Source organism: Phragmites australis, chromosome 3, assembly GCF_958298935.1.
Source record: "Phragmites australis chromosome 3, lpPhrAust1.1, whole genome shotgun sequence".
In the NCBI taxonomy this organism is placed as follows: Eukaryota; Viridiplantae; Streptophyta; class Magnoliopsida; order Poales; family Poaceae; genus Phragmites; species Phragmites australis.
This window is the reverse complement of record NC_084923.1, coordinates 26856558-26872669: the sequence shown is the minus strand read 5'-3', so window position 1 is coordinate 26872669 and position 16112 is coordinate 26856558. Positions and strand designations below refer to the sequence as shown.

Sequence of the window (16112 nt, the reverse complement as noted above, 5' to 3'; positions counted from 1 at the left end):
TTCCCAATCCAAATAACAGTTGCTGAGCCGTGCCGCCGCCGTGCTGTTTCCGCCGTGCGCCGCCGCTCGCTGCCTTCCGGCCATCGCTGTCGACGATGTGTACCCCAGTCGAGTTCGCACGCCTCCACTGATCGCGTAGATGTCCTCCTTGGCCACCGGCGTTGCGCCGTTCGCTGCTGGCGAACAGCGCCAGCGCCGCCGGCCGTGGCCGGCCTAGGCGCAGGTCGATTTTGACCCGTGGTCAAAGCAGTCGGGCCTGCTGTCAGCCTCAGTGGCTAGCCGGCCAGGTGTGCAAAAATGATTCCAGGCTATTTTTAATTCAGATATTCCAGAAAATGCAAAATTGAAGCCAATTGTTTAGAGCTCCAAAAATCATGAAGCCAATTTTGTTAGGTTTATATGATCATTATCTACATTTTAAAAATATTGGGAGCTCTGAAATGTGTATTAAATTGCATGGGTTAATAAAATAGATTTGAGCTTCATTAATCCATAATTAAGTATTGGTAACTCCAAAATTGATGAAATCAATTTCGTAAATCTTATTAATTGATTCCCTGCTCATTAAAAATAATCACCCTTAGGGTTAAGCTTTGTGTTTAGCTTAATTAATCCAAAAAAATGAGTAGATGCTTAACATTAATCCAAATTAAGAAACTTTTGAGGCTTTAAAACTCATGTCATGATATATTGCATCTCCACCTTATCATGCACTGTGGAGCATCTATCATTGCATGTCATTCGTGCTCATCATTGCATGCGTTCTTCAGTAGTGAACGAAGAACCGGAGCGTGACGCGAGTGTGATCGAGTGCGACACTGAGGCACACCACTTCTGCGAGTTATGGTCGGGAAGTATCGGACAAACCCTAGAGCAGAAAGGAAAGCATCTAAGCATATTGCACCCTTTGTTCAATTTAAATGGAGTCTAAAATTGATAAATTATGCTTTATGTATGTTTGCATGTGTTGAGTCCAACATCAGGCTGATATGGGTAGAACCTATGTTGATGCATTATCTCTTCCTTGACTTATTGATGAATCCTTATCCTTGTAGCCTTGATGATATCATTGTTATCTAGCTTCAAGGTTTATTCGAAATGCTTAGCAATGCTTAGGTCCTCGGTAGAAGTCGAGCGACGGTGCTGCCGTTGTTCGCGAGCTTAGGGCTTAATCACTGTTTACAGATACAAAGATGAGATTGAGATGAATGGTTGAGATGTGAGATTGAGGTGAGATGTGGACGGTGTTTAGGGTATCTTCTGCCCAGGAGGAGTCCTCTGGGTAGTTCGGGAGAGGAGCACGGATGCCATAGAACGCTTGCATCGTTTAAGGCTATCCGTTGGAACAGTTGGCTCTAGCACTTTCCGTACTCACCACATGCTGATCTAATGGTAAGGTAAGCCAATTATCTTATGCTGTGCCGACACTTGCCTTGCGGCTTTATGACACGTAAGAATAAAAGAAAAGGAGAAGTAAGGTGGCGGGGAACCGTAGGTGTCCGGGACACACTCGCGGTAACCCCGGTGCTATAGGGGCATTGCAAGTGGGTGGTTCTGGGTATGAGAAAGGTTGACTCGAGTACTCCCTTGTGTGTACTTTCACGAGTAGCACAAGACGAATGGTCCTCAAGTTATGTGGGTAAAGTTGTACCCCCTGCAGGGTGTAAAAACATTTCGACATACCACACTCTCGGTCATGAGCATGCTATTGTTTCATTTGTATCGGTCTTAGAGTTTACGAATGTGGGATAAGGTTATGGTGTGATGGTTTTGGTTGGTGGTTTGTTGATGAGATACTATAGTTACTATACATACATGTTCAAGTTGTGGTTTACAGGGCAGAAATGTAGTTGTTTTTGGAGTTAAGTATAGATGCTCACGCATATGTGTCTAGGTTGCTTACGGCATATGTTTTAGTTAACCTTGTAGCCTACTCTTACTAACAGCTCAATGCATAATCCTTGCAGTCGAGCTACATATATGTGCTCTATATGGATTAAGTCTTGCGAGTATCTTCATACTCATGCCTGCGCTTTCAGGTTCTACTGGTGAGGGTGATGCGGTGTTTGGCTACTTCATGCCTGCCGATGCAGGTGGTGGGTAAGAGTAGTGCATCCTACTCTGGTGAGGCATAGCTTTGGGGTGGAGTCTAAAGGCATATGGTTTCATTCTCCTTTTGTTGTTGTTAAGGTTTTAATCTTCTGCTGTGTAGTTTCTCTTTGTATAAACTGTTGCAAATAGTTGCGAACTTAAGAACTTGTAATATAACTTTATTACTCGCTTTTTCTTAAGCTATGTTATGATGCACATGTTGAAAAGGAATGTGTTCCCATCTTGGGCACAAAACACGTGCCGGGACTATCGGGATGGTATTCTGGTTAATCATTGAGGTGGTATTTATGAATAATGATCCTCCTAATGATTAATTAGAATACTGTTTGGATAGTTTCTCATAGCGTGGTATCAGAGCTTGGTTTAATGATCCTCCTAATGATTAATTAGAATACTATTTGGATGGTTCCTCACAGCGTGGTATCAGAGCTTGGTTTAATGAAGTAGCCTAAAAACAGTTATGACGTTATTTAGTAAGTATGTCAACCTCACTACAACTCACTAAAGTTTACTTGTGCCTCTTCCTACAAATATGTATGAACGTGCTATATTATGCCCCTAAGTATAAACCGCGGATACGAGCGACGCTTAAGTTGTTTGTTTTCGTATTATGATGCACTCGAGAAAGAAACGGTAAATAGGAATCGAGCATGCATTAATTATTCACTATTGGTCATATACATACATGTTTCCATATATAAGGTATTAAGGGTCCAAGCAAATGATATCTGGTGAAAGCTTTTAGGTTGTGTCAGAGTTTGACTTTCCTCTCTGCGTCTTGTCGTTGCAACAGGATGGGAACCTGCCATAGTCTCAAAGACCTTCCCGAGGGTTCTAACGAGAACAACCCTCCGCCGTCTCCACCGTCGAGCCTGGCGGATGTGCTTATGCATTAAATTTTAATTTTGAGACAAACCATAACAATTTTCCAACTAGTGTCAAAACATTTTCATCTTTGCAAAAGGTGAGCCTAGCAAAATAGTGCATTGTGAAATAGTGATAACAAGCACCATATAAAGACCTGATGGCCTATCTTCTACAAGAGCTAAAGAATCAAACCCCTTGGCTGATGAACAAGGGAAGTAACAGAGGATAACCAAGATACAAACCCACCATATATCTTTAGTGGATCATACTGCAAGAAGGACACAAAAGGAATCTTGAACCAACTTCAAGATATACCGAAAAGCAATTCGAAGATGTTCTTCGGTGGATTAGAGCTACTCTCTATCACTAAGATGGAGAACACCTCTTATTCAAAGATCATGTTATGAATCATCAAATATATTAAGAGAATTTGGCACTAAAATGGTGCAATAACCAAATTCCTGCAAAACATATCGAGGCAGCACTACACGTGGATTTTGTCAAGGCTAAGAGTAATAGTCAATAATTATGATAATTATCTGGTTGTAGTGCTCTTTAGGTGAGAGCATATACTAGTGTTCAGATCCTTTATGCCCTAGGTGCCTACGCTCAATTCGTATAAAAGAATCGTTGCGTTTTGTTTGATGGTGCTACTGTTGTTAACCCAAATTAAAGGATCAATTGGCATCATTAGTACTTGTTTCTGTCGTTATCGAGTTATATTCCCAGGTAATTATTGCAGCGCATATATATTTCAAAACTGTTACAATACATGTTTACGGCTTGACAATAGGTTGCATGCATTCTGAAGATTACAGAATAATTAGAAACCGTATCGTGGATGGCTATTTGTTTGAATAAAAAAAATGAGATTGTGAAGAGCTTGATTCACTTTTTGCAGTCTAGTATTTTGAAAGATCATGACAAATCTAGCATCGCAAGATCCGCTCATCAATGAATATGAAAAAACCAGAGTTGGAGTGGAAGACATATTGCAAGCAGGTTCCGCACTACACACGTATGTGCATATGTATAGTTTATGTCTTGCCATGTGCAAATTCTCTTAATATATTTGATGATTCATAGAGCCTTAGTGTTTTATAATGCAACTAACATATCTTGCGCGAGTATTTGACTATCAGGGCTATGGCCAAGCTGTAGCAGCTGTGGGCGTGGAATTATTGCGCTTCAACGAGCACCTCAGTGGTAAAGTTGAGGAGGCAGATGCAGGTCTTGGAGAGGGCAAGAGCGTTGGTTGAAAAACTCACCAGCTCGGTGTGGCAATGGCGACGGGGTCGGGGGGCAACGGTGTGTGGCGACAGGACGACGGCAACAGGTTGATGGCGATGGGGCAATGGCGACGGGTGGATGGTGACGGCTCGTGGTGGCGGGTGGAGGACAACGGCGACGGTGAACCCTAGCTTTGAGCAGGCAAAAAGACTTAGGTAAAACGAGACTACGCACGCGGGAACTAGCTAGGGTTATAGACAAAAATGTCATAGGTGACGGGTGATAATATTACCTGTCACCTATAATTATCACCCGTCACTTATTGTAAGTAAAAGGTAACGGGTTATAATAGTACCCGTCGTCTTTTACTTTGACTCGGCCTGTACATGTAAGTGATAGGTGATGGTTTATAAATATCACCCGTCACTTATTGTGTGTAAAAGGTGATGGGTTATTAATATCACCCGTCACCTTTTATTTCCACTCGGCCTGTACATACAAGTGATAGGTGATGGTTTATAAATGTCACTCGTCACTTATTTCATATAAAAGGTGACGGGTTATTAATATAACCCGTCACCTATTAGAAGTAAAAATTCAAATTTGACATTAATATTACAAATTCAAATAACTTTGAAACATAAAATTCAATTTTGACATTAATATTAACAATTCAAATAACTTAAAAGTCAAATTTGCCACTAATATTACAAATTTAACATTAATATTATAAATTTGTCATTAATATTACAAATTTCACACTGAAATTCAAATTCGTCATTTTCGTGCTTTCTTGATATGGATCCCTTTGTTATGGTCGGGGTGGATGTATGGAGTTTCCTCGATCGGCGAAAGGTATGGCACGACTGCAGTAGCAAAACGGGGATTTCATTGAATTGATTGAACTCCTCATCAACGATGTTTGCAACTCCGACGATGCGTCTTTTCCCAGCGAGAACCACATGGCGTTTCTTCTTTGTTGTGTCAGTCACATAAAAGACTTGGCGAAGATCTTTAGCGAGTACGAAGGGTTCAGACTTGTATCCGATATGTTTGAGATCAACGCTAGTGAACTCATACTTTTCATTAGTGACGCCCTTTATCCCACGTACCCAACGGCACCGAAATAGGGCTACCTTGAATTCCAAGTAGTTCAGCTTCCAGATCTCCTCTATTTGACCGTAGTATATGCCCCTCTACATGTTGTTGTCATAAGCTTCTATACAGACACCATTGTTCTGGTATATGCTCTTCTCATCTTGGGCAACTGTGTAAAATATGTATCCGTTTATATCGTATCCTTGATATGTCATAATTGTGTATATAGGGCCTGATGCCAGTTTTTTTAGCAAAGCACTTGCAGGAGTACTCAATTGTCTGATTCGATCTAGGAACCAAGTCGTAAACCTTCGCATATGTTGCCTCGCAACCTAATCTTCAGTTTGCCCTGGATTCCCTTCAAGCAGCATCTGCTTGTGCTCATCGACATATCAGCACACTTTGCTCATTTGTTGCAGCACGCGAAAATGAGCTTGGTCATAAGCCTTCAGATCAGGAGTTATTGCCATCTTCCCCAGAACTCCCACACCTGTGAGCCTCCCCTCATGGCGAGACTTAGGCACGTCAAGTGGGTTATTTGGGTCAATGTAATTAATAGACCACTCCAATGCCACCTCTGTCACGTAACCCTGCACGATGCATCCCTCAAGAAAGGCTCGATTCCTTACGTACAACTTGAGAATGCCCATATATCTCTCGTATGGAAACATGTGATGCAGGAACACGAGACCAAGGTAGTGTATCTCCTTCACGAGGTGAACAGTGAGATGTACCATGATATCAAAAAATAATGGTGGGAAATACACCTCAAGAATACATAGTCTCAAAATGTCTTCATTCTAGCTCCTCCAGCGAGTCTGGATTGAGCATCTTTTGTTCAATTGCATTGAAGAAAAAGCACAGGCTCAGGATAGCCTCGCGTTTATTGAGAGGATGTTCCTAATTTCTACCGTAAGCAGTGATGTCATCATCACATGGCAATCATGGGACTTCATCATGGCAAAATTCATTTTTAGCTCTTTCACCGAGACAAGTCTTGCGTCGTGGGACGAGTAACCGGAGGGAACTTTCACACTATGCAAGAACTCGCAGAATTCTTTTTTCTCCTTCCTGGAGAGAGTGATAGCTGCTGGGGGTAGGTGTTTTCCTTTGTCCGTATCTGGTGCATGGAGCTCCGGCCTTAAACCCATTTCTTCAAGGTCAACTCGTGCGTTCTCATGATCCTTTCCTTTTCCCTTCATTTGGAGCAATGTACCGATCAAACTCTCACAAATATTATTCTTTACATGCATGTTGTCGATAGAGTGACGAATATCTAATTTTTCCCAATACTCTAGCTCGAATAGTATTGATTTCTTGTTCCATATTCCTAACTATTCATCATCCTTAGAGGATTGATTTTGCTTACCAAGGACAACATTGATATTCTTAACCTAATTGCGGACATCTTCCCCGCTGAAATGCCTCAGAGGTAACGCTTTCTCCCTTATGTCATCGAACTGCTTGTCCATATTTCGGTACGGGTATTTCCTGGGAAGGAAACATCGATGCCACATATACACTGTTTTCTTTGAGTTGTTCAACCTTAAACTGCATGAGTCATCTAAGTAATGGGGCCATGCTTCACCTTTTCTTTTACTCTGACCTGACAAGTTATGAAGTGCTGGCAGATCATTGATGGTGACGAACAACATGGCGTGCAAGGTAAAGTACTCTTGCTTGTATTGATCTCAAACCTCAACGTCTTTCGACCAGAGTTTCTTAAGATCATCGACTAAAGGCCTGAGGTACACATCTATATCGTTGCCAGGTTATTTCGGTCCTGATATCAAGATCGACAACATAATGTATTTCCGCTTGTTACAAAGCTAGGGTGGAAGGTTGTAGATCGACAATACAATAGGCCAGGTGCTATGTGAGGTACTTATGTTACCGAATAGATTCATACCATCCGTGCTCATAGCTAACCTAATATTTCTCAATTCTTCGGCGAACCAACCAAATGTGGAATCAACGATTCGCCACTGAGCGGAATCTGTCGGGTGCCGTATCATTGTGTCGTTCTTACAACCTTCCTTATGCCAACGCACCAATTGTGCCTCCTTTCTCTTGGCAAACAAACGCTTCAAACGGAGAATTACAAGAAAATACCACACCACCTTCCTACGACCACCTTTACTTTTCTTGCCTTCGTCCCCATCACCACCGTCATTTTTACGCTTATATCGATGAGTTCCACATACGGGGTATTGATCCAGCTCTGCGTACTCTCCACGAAACAAGATACAATCCTGCTTACTTGCATGTATTTTTCTATTTCCAGTATTAAAGGACAAATTATCTTCTTCGCATCGTAGACGCCCTCGGGCACCAAGTTCCCCTCTGGTAGTATGTCCCTTAGCAGATTCAGCAATGCTTTGAAACTCTTGTCAGTCTAACCATGGGTTGCCTTCAGCTGTAGAATCCGCGTGTACTTCTCCTTACAGTTGGGATAAAGGGGCGTTTTGGAATCCCGCACAAATTCCTGAAATTTAGCAAACTCACCATTATTATACTCGTTGTGCCGCTCAACATCCCGCACCATCTGGTCCACATTCTCCACAAATCCTCGAGATCATTATCATTCAAACCTAATATGTCCTCATCCCTGAGATCATGATCCATTTCATCGGGTGTAAGTCCTTGATCCATACTATCGGCATGGAGGGCCCGATCCATCTCTCCCTCGTTAAGACCTTCTTCGCCATGAGCGAAGCAAAGTTGGCCTATGTGGGTGCAGATACACCCACGTTAAAATAAAAAATTGAATTGTTCCTATCCTATTTTCACCATACATGCACCCCTATAGCCTAAAATTATGTACCCACAGGCCCAACCGTCCAACATGGCAAGCCCAGTAGCGCTAACATGCCAAGCCTATGAAATGGTGCACCCCCCTTTATTTTCCTCTAGCTTCGCCACTGTTCTTCGCCATGTTTGTTTCAACATGTATAATTCTCTTTAAATCCACGTATGACCAAGTATGCATGGATATTGTCTGGTTTCGAGAACTTCTTTTCATTCATGTAGTCGCGATATGGACAATACATTGCCGTTATACTACGATCTTTCATATCCGCCAAGGCAGCACTCATAAAATGCTTCAACCTGCTCAAGCTCCGTACAAATTCAGGTCTCGAGGTACATCTAACTTCTGTCTGTCATATACAATTAATGTAAAAATATTCATTCTTCATTAATAATGACCTTAATTTTGTGATTAAGCACGCGATTAAAATCTTCAACAAATACACTAGATCTGTGGCATCTCGGGATAGATCAGCCAAACCTAGTACCAAATCTAACATAAATCCAACTCACTTGTATTAAGATTTTGGATAAAGGTGCAAAATGACCGATTACAACTCAAAGCATCACAAATCTATCAAATAGGGATTAGAGGAGAATGAAAGGGGGAGATACAAACCTTCAGAGACTTAGCACCAATTCAAACTTCAAATTAAAACCGAAGAAAATCGTCAGAACTATCGCACGATACTATTGACTACTGTTCGGCCCGCAAATGTCACAGCTACGAAAAACTCGCCTATTTAGTGAACGAGATCTTGAGGAAAATCATTTAATATGCTCTGGTCATCAGATCCCATAGCATCTTACCCGTTCAGGGATGAGATCTTAATCTCGTCCAATAAACAAATGATGGTAGCCTGTTACTGTCATTTATTCAGCCGACATGATCGACTGGGATGACTTGGGAGTAAGTGCTTCGTCGACCCCGCCTCCCTGCACCACGCAAGAGAATGGGGAGGGGAAGGAGAGCGAGGTGGTCTCGGTCTCCCCTGCACCCGCGGGCACGCAGGCGGGAGGAAGCAGCCCTATACAGCAGGAAGGCGTGAGCTTTAGCGTGTGGCTGTGCGCTTCCTGAATCAAGCAACATTTGTTCTTGCTTTTGCACGCCTTTCTCGCCAAGGGCTTGCAGAAAGACGTTGGTCGTGCTTGGGAGCGTACGAAACCCAAAACCCTGGTGCTGTTCTTGCTTCGCAGGCAATCATTTGGCTTGTCGTTTTGGTCTGGCGAGCTGGTGGCCCTTACAAAGCTAAAATCTTCATTGCAAGTCATTATTGACTATTGGATGTCATCGGGCTTTTGCTTCTTGTGGTTTCCCTTCTGCCGCCACTCCCTTCATTTTTTTCTTTTTTTTGCTCTATGGAGAGTCAATTGGTGCAGTGTAGACGGTAGCAATCTTGACGCCCAAAGAGTTACATTGAACCATTCGTATTTAACTTATTTTTTGTAAATCCCGTAACAGTGTTTCGAACAATTGTGTTCTGCAAATGATCTAATTTATTTTCCACTGTTACTATGTCTGGTCATTTTGAACTTTATGAAACTGAGACCTGGAGTTCTAAATTAATGCTATGCATGTTCGGATTGTGTATCGGATTATAACTTCTCTTTGGGTTTTAGCACTGTCACATTTACTCTTCTTTTGTGTTGTGCTGTACGTGCTACTGCTATGAGCATCTGAAAGCCCTGGTTTCCTTTACTGAATCTCCTGATAATCATGTACATTTTCTTACTTCTGCTTTGGCTATTTGGGAAAATATATTCCTTTGTCCTCTTCCCAATCATATTTAATTTTCTACTGGCAAGCTACGTGGATGTCAGGATCTGGGAAGACGGGTCTGTTGGACCAAGAAAAGATGAAAAATTATTGGTGGCATGATTTTTAGAGACTAGACAAAACCACAAAAGCTTGCTTTATGAATGTATCTGCGTAGTTCTATAGCAGTATGGGTGAAAGCATAATCGTCCTCATAATATCATTCCTCTTATATCAACTCGCATCGCACACTAGGTATTTATTCAATACTTCATGTTTTTTACAGGAGAGGATACAGTGATCCAATAATAACGGGAAGATAAGCTTCTTCGCTTGATAAATGGTGGTAGGCAAAGAGTTAGGTTTCGGAAGCATGTTTGGTAAGAGACTCAATAGATGCGAGAAACTCTTGTTAGATCATCTATTGTTGGCCATTTAAATCATGATTTAAACTAAAAATCCTGGATTTTTAGTTTAAATCATTGCTTATCAGATATTATTAGAGATCTGTTAGTTTAAATCTCTCAAAACATGAGATTCTGTATGACGCAATTTTTCCTCCAAATCAAAATTATCATCATCATTCATCATAACACCAGCGTTGCATTGACTCTCTCATATTCACCATCCACTTGATCAGCAGCGATGTCGTCGTTTGGTTCATATGTACGTTTTTTTGCCGTGTTTGGACCAATATGTTTAATCCTTGACAAAATCTCTCAAGATCAAGTGTGATTTAATTATACTTAATTTGTCTCATAATTTTTTGTTTTTGCAATTAGAGTATAATTTTCTTTGTCTTCTTAGTCAAAGCATCCTTCTCAGCGGAAGTTCTTTATTGTATATTTCTTCATATCTTGCACATCATACATCCATACTATATCCATCTTTAACTTCAACCACAAAATTAGATATATAAATTAATTAATAAGAAAATTTTAATAAAAAAGTTTTTTTAAAAAAAGGAAAAATTGGACTTATCATGATTATAATATATCTACACAATTGAATCTACATTGGTACAAATTTAGCTCAAAACTATATGGATTGATTACTCTCTCTCTCCCTCTACATCTTCTAGATCTAGATCTAAATCGATATATCCAAAAAATCTTCATTCATGATAAAACCTCCTAAGGCTAAAAAATATCAAATTCAAGCTATATTTTTTAAATATAATATTAGAATCATATGAATCTACACAATTGAATCAACATTGACTATAAATATTAGCTAATTTGATAATCTAAATGGCTAAAACCATGAGCATCTCTAGATCACATCTAAACCCTAATTAAGCCTTAAATCTAAATCTAGACTTCAAAAAGATACTAATTAGGGATGAAATACTCTTACCTTAGATGGCTCATCCAAGGGATTCAGAATCAAAACCTCACCCTCTCCTCTGTTTTCAAATCTCGCGGCTGTCCTTGAGTTACACTGTTCGGACACAACGAGCTTCGTCTAAATTGAGCTTCCAACGGATACGAACTGTTTACGAAAAGATTATCATAAGCGGTTGACATAAGGAACCGCCTGTGAAAACTAATTTCTAGAGTTAGTTCACATAGTTTTCAGAGATGCTTCCTTATATGAACCGCATATAAAAACAGCTTTATTACCACAAGCAGTTCACATAAGGAACCGTCTCTATAAATGATCTTTTACACAAATAGTCCGAAACCACACGAAGCCTTAGCCTACTACTTAGGCGGGTTGTCATATGAACTATCTGTGAAAAGAAACCTTAGGTGTCTATAAAAAATAGTTTTTTAGTAGTGATCTATTGCTAGAGACCAGAAGGATTCTCTCGGTGATGTGTTGAATCCATATTCCAACATCTAAGTCATTTATAATAGGCTTTGTATGACCTGAAAACCAATAGGTAACTTCAGAAGACTCACAGTATGGTACATCTGATGACTAATTAGCTATATAGCTCTCAAAAGATTGGTATCAATAATTTATTATAGTTCGATATGATGTTGTTGGCTGCCTTTTGCAACTTGTCTACTGGTGGCTGAGTTAATAAGACCAATATACCTCCAGACCTGTGTTTCTGGTTCACAAACTGTCATAATATTCATAACCATTTTCAGTTGTCGGCTTGAGGTGAATTATTCATTCCTAGCTTGTGTTCGTTTTCCTGTGCAAGATGGTCGTTGCATTTCATCTTCCTCTGAATAATGGCAACGAGAAGATTATTTTATCTGAGCAATGGCTTATTCTTCCAAACGTGTTTGTACTTTGTAGAATTTAGCTTTGTTCCCATGATAGTTAATTAGCTGCAAACAATGTCAACATCATATATGTAAGCTCTCTTGCAGCTTCTGTAAGCACTGACCTTGTGCCCTCTTGGTCTTAGTTTAGACTAATTGGCTAGAGCACTGGTACCATCTTGTCAAGTTCCATGTTCATCTGAATTTAGATTGATTGGCCAGAATAGAGCGCAGGGAATAGAATACGGCCTAGCCTTATGAGAAAGCATGAAAACTAGAGCTCGAACCCTGATCGGTCAGCCTCTAGCCCTATTCAAGGCTCAACCAACTGAGCTAACCCTTAGTTCTCATTGATTGGCCAGAACACTAGTGGCACCTTGTCAAATTTCATGGCTGTTTGAACTAATAGTACGTGATAGAGATCAATATTGTGGCTCTGAACTGCTCTTGGTCTGTTCACCTATTTAGCGACAATGATTTATGCATTATTTGCTGGTTGTTTACTTGTCATCAGGAAAAATAGAAAAAAAAAAACAGAAATTTTTAAAAGATCAGAAAAAATAGAAAAAATTAGGAAAAAATCAGGATGTATAAATATGTCACTAGACCACATGCAACATGTCCTATTTTATAACATATTTTACTGTTAGGAAGAAATTAGAATATGAAGTAACCACAAGTGAGTCTATTGCTAACTGGCATTATAACATAATATGTCACTAGACCACATGCAATACGTCCTACATACTCTTTAAATTTTTATTCTTTTTGGCATGCATATCTTTATTATTTGATGTCCTCTAAGCCTGGCATCCATGTAAATCCCCTAATTCCTAACCTCATGATCTTGAAACCCTAACCCCAGTGAACTCTGCATCAATTATAACTATCGCTAAATTTAGTTTCTTGACAGGTAGACTTTTGTAACAGTAGAAAGACCAAAAATGGATTTTTTTCTAATTTTTTATTTTTCCTAATTTTCCTGATTTTTTCCATTTTTATTTTTTCTATTATTTCTGATTTTTTTAAATACTGTTTTTCTATTTTCCTGGTTTTTTATTATATCTGAAATTTTCTATTATTTCTGTTTTTTTAATCTGTTTTTTCTATTTTTCCTATTTTTTTCATTTTCCTGATTGTTTTCCTTTTTTTTTGCTGAATGGCCCGATTTTCAACCCTGAATCACTGTCGCATCAGCAAAAATTTTGAATCTAAAGTACATATTTTTACATTTGTTTATCTGAAGGAATTGGGAATTGTTAAAAGATGGTCTGAAAGGTTACCAATGTGCTGAAGTGAATGTGCTGAAGCTTGTTCTACGGAAGAAACAATAAGATGATCAACAATCATCGCTGATTATAAGCATGTCCTTCTCTCTAACTTTTTGTACCTTTTTAATCGAGTATTCTTTTTTGTAAACGTTGTCGAATCAGACATTTTGTTCATCTTTCATACTCTTCACCTGTTCTTACTATACACCTGTCTTAAACCGGGTTCATATGATAATGTAATGACTTCAATAAGTCCTTTGTACTGCATATAATGATTTGGTTTGATAATGTAATTTGTCAACCCCACAGAATTACATGCGCATTGTACTCTGCTAAGGATAAAGATAAAGTCCTTTCATAGTGCTAAATTGAACTGCTCCATTTCTTTTATGCTTAAAAACTCTAAGTCTTTTCGCCACTAATGTTTCTGAGACATTTCTATGGATTTGATTTATTTGTATTGCTACTCAATTTCGCTATGGAAAATGGTAAGAAACCATAGGACTTTCAAGTATTGACTCTAACTTAGCATATTTCCTTGTTTGACTTTTCACGTTAAAGTGCACAATAGTACTACCGAGTTTAAACTATCCAGTGAACAGTGAACATCATGGATGATGATGATTAGTTGATATGCTTCATGTTTGAGAATTAAAATAGAGATTGAGTGCATGGTTTGGAATCTCATTACAATTTGAAGTATGGGCACTCTACTAGTTATAGTTAAGGCTCGAGTTCCTTATGTTTCACTTATAAATCTTTAAGACAAGTTTTGGCCAAGCTTTTATATAAGTATTTTATTAAAATATAATTGTTTGGCTTTTTTTCGACCCAAGCTCGAGCTTACATGCACTTGGTCCGACTTTTAAAAGGCTTTATATTAAACGAGTTCCTCGAGCCAAGCTTAAGCTTGTTCGACCTTTGGTTGTGCTGAACTCAAGCGCAGCTCTGAGAGCTCAGAAGCTTAGGCTCTGCTGTAGATCGGCTTGAGCTTTTTCAAGCTGGAGCATCGGACAGCCCGGTTCGTTGGGCATCGTTCAAGCTGTGTGCCTCCTGATTACTAGCGAGCCGACAGCGCTGTAAGATCTCTCCATGAATTATGTGAAGTATGAAATCAGATACTAACTGTGAGTGAGTAAGTACTAGGCTTCATCCAACGAAAGACAGAGAAGAGGAGAGCGACGTAAGTTTTTTAGTGGACAAGAGAAACAGAAGGGTGGATACAGCGAATACAGTGTGAGACACGGAACTAATCCTATCGTGCCAAATTCAGGCACTTGTGTAGCCAAGGAGGCTGCTGGAGCCCTTCCTGCTCCAGATGCTGCCCAACACTAGCGCTAGGCTTCGCCCCCGCCGACCCGATCAGAGATGGAGGAGGCAGGACCCTGGAGTCGGGGCTACCGGACTCCATCGACGACGACGAAATGCTCGTCCTGGAATCCACGCTAGACGACGTCTCCTTCTTTGCCGCCGTCTTTTCCGCCGTTCCGAAACATCCTAGAGCCAGCTTCAACTCTAGCTCGCTGTCTTGAAGAACAAGGGGAGCGGCCTTCGTCTGCTCTGAGTAGGCGTCCCATGATTTGCTTGAGCCTGCGTCGTTCTCCGTGGCACGCCTCTCGTCTTCAAGGTTGCATCTGATGGCGGGCATTGTGTTTGCTGCGTCCGTCATCAGTAGCTTCTGAACCCGGTACAGCCGGTGCAGTTCTTGTACCTGAATGAACACATCATGACTTGTTTGAGGCCAGAGTTGAGGAACCTGAAAGTAATTTAGGATGCTGTGGCTGATGTGGTCCTTGATTTGAACCTCCAAGCTTCTTACCTGCTGTTTGAATGTCTCTTCTTGCTTCAGCATGGCCATCTTCATGTGCTCCTTCTCGTACTGCTTCAGATATCTTGACATCTTCTTGTGGAAAGAGCCTTTGCTGTTTACTAATGGAGCCAAAAAAAAAAGCTGCAAAATTTAGAAGGAAATCAGCAACTGCTCTATGATGCACTTCTTTGGTCATGAGATCCTACAACCGGCAAAAACCAGGGAGAGTGCAGCCTATCATTTCAGATGGAAGAAAAATGGAAACCATGAGATCGGGATTAGGCTCTACTCACAAGAAGTGGAGACCTCTCACTTCGATGTTTATCGGGATCGAGGTCTCGAAGAACCTTTCAACAGGGCACTTTATTTGTAGGGAAGAGAGTTAGGGGCACCTAACTTTCTCAACACTCTACGACATGCTATTTTAAAGGCACAGAGCGACCAAGGGGAAATGCAGTTTCGATTGGCCACTGCAGTTTCAAGCACTTGGGAGAGGGGAAGAAGGAATGATGCCCCCACCACAAATCGCCAAGCAAAGGACAGAGTAGAAAAGCAGGAACACCGGAACATAGCAAACCCCACTTGCTATAAATATGTGCATCCATGTATCTATCCACAAATAGATTTATGGGGGCACTACACTAAGAGAATCAGGAGACAGGCACAGCTAAAGTGGCCAAGGCAGTTCACATGTGTGCATGCCTGCCCTGGAATCATGCTCCTAACTTGTTGACATCATATACATCAACTCACGAATATAGAAACAGTACGGACCCCCTTTTTATTTCCCAATCTAGTTGAATGAATGATTCATAATTGACATCACATATTAGTTACATCCATTTGTAGATCTGTAAACCTTATTGGCATCCAAGTGTAAATACAAGTCATGCTTGACAGTTTAGGCAGCCTTGTTTGATGATCCGCCTCTGAAAATGAAC

At 40.5% G+C, this 16112-nt stretch overlaps 1 protein-coding gene across 2 annotated transcripts; it reads right to left on the bottom strand.

The window, feature by feature from the left end:
- Positions 1–14524: 14524 nt before the first annotated feature.
- LOC133911120 (uncharacterized) lies at positions 14525–15620 on the bottom strand. Of its 2 annotated transcripts, none has more exons than XM_062353327.1 (3): positions 15465–15620; positions 15181–15290; positions 14525–15072 (listed from the first exon to the last, which is right to left on the bottom strand). In XM_062353327.1, exons 2-3 carry the CDS (start codon positions 15259–15261, stop codon positions 14617–14619), a joined length of 537 nt encoding a protein of 178 aa, XP_062209311.1. In that variant the 5' UTR covers positions 15262–15290; positions 15465–15620; the 3' UTR covers positions 14525–14616. The 2 variants fall into 2 exon arrangements, with proteins under 2 accessions (XP_062209311.1, XP_062209310.1); XM_062353326.1 differs by having other exon boundaries at positions 15181–15312; positions 15465–15617.
- Positions 15621–16112: the final 492 nt, after the last annotated feature.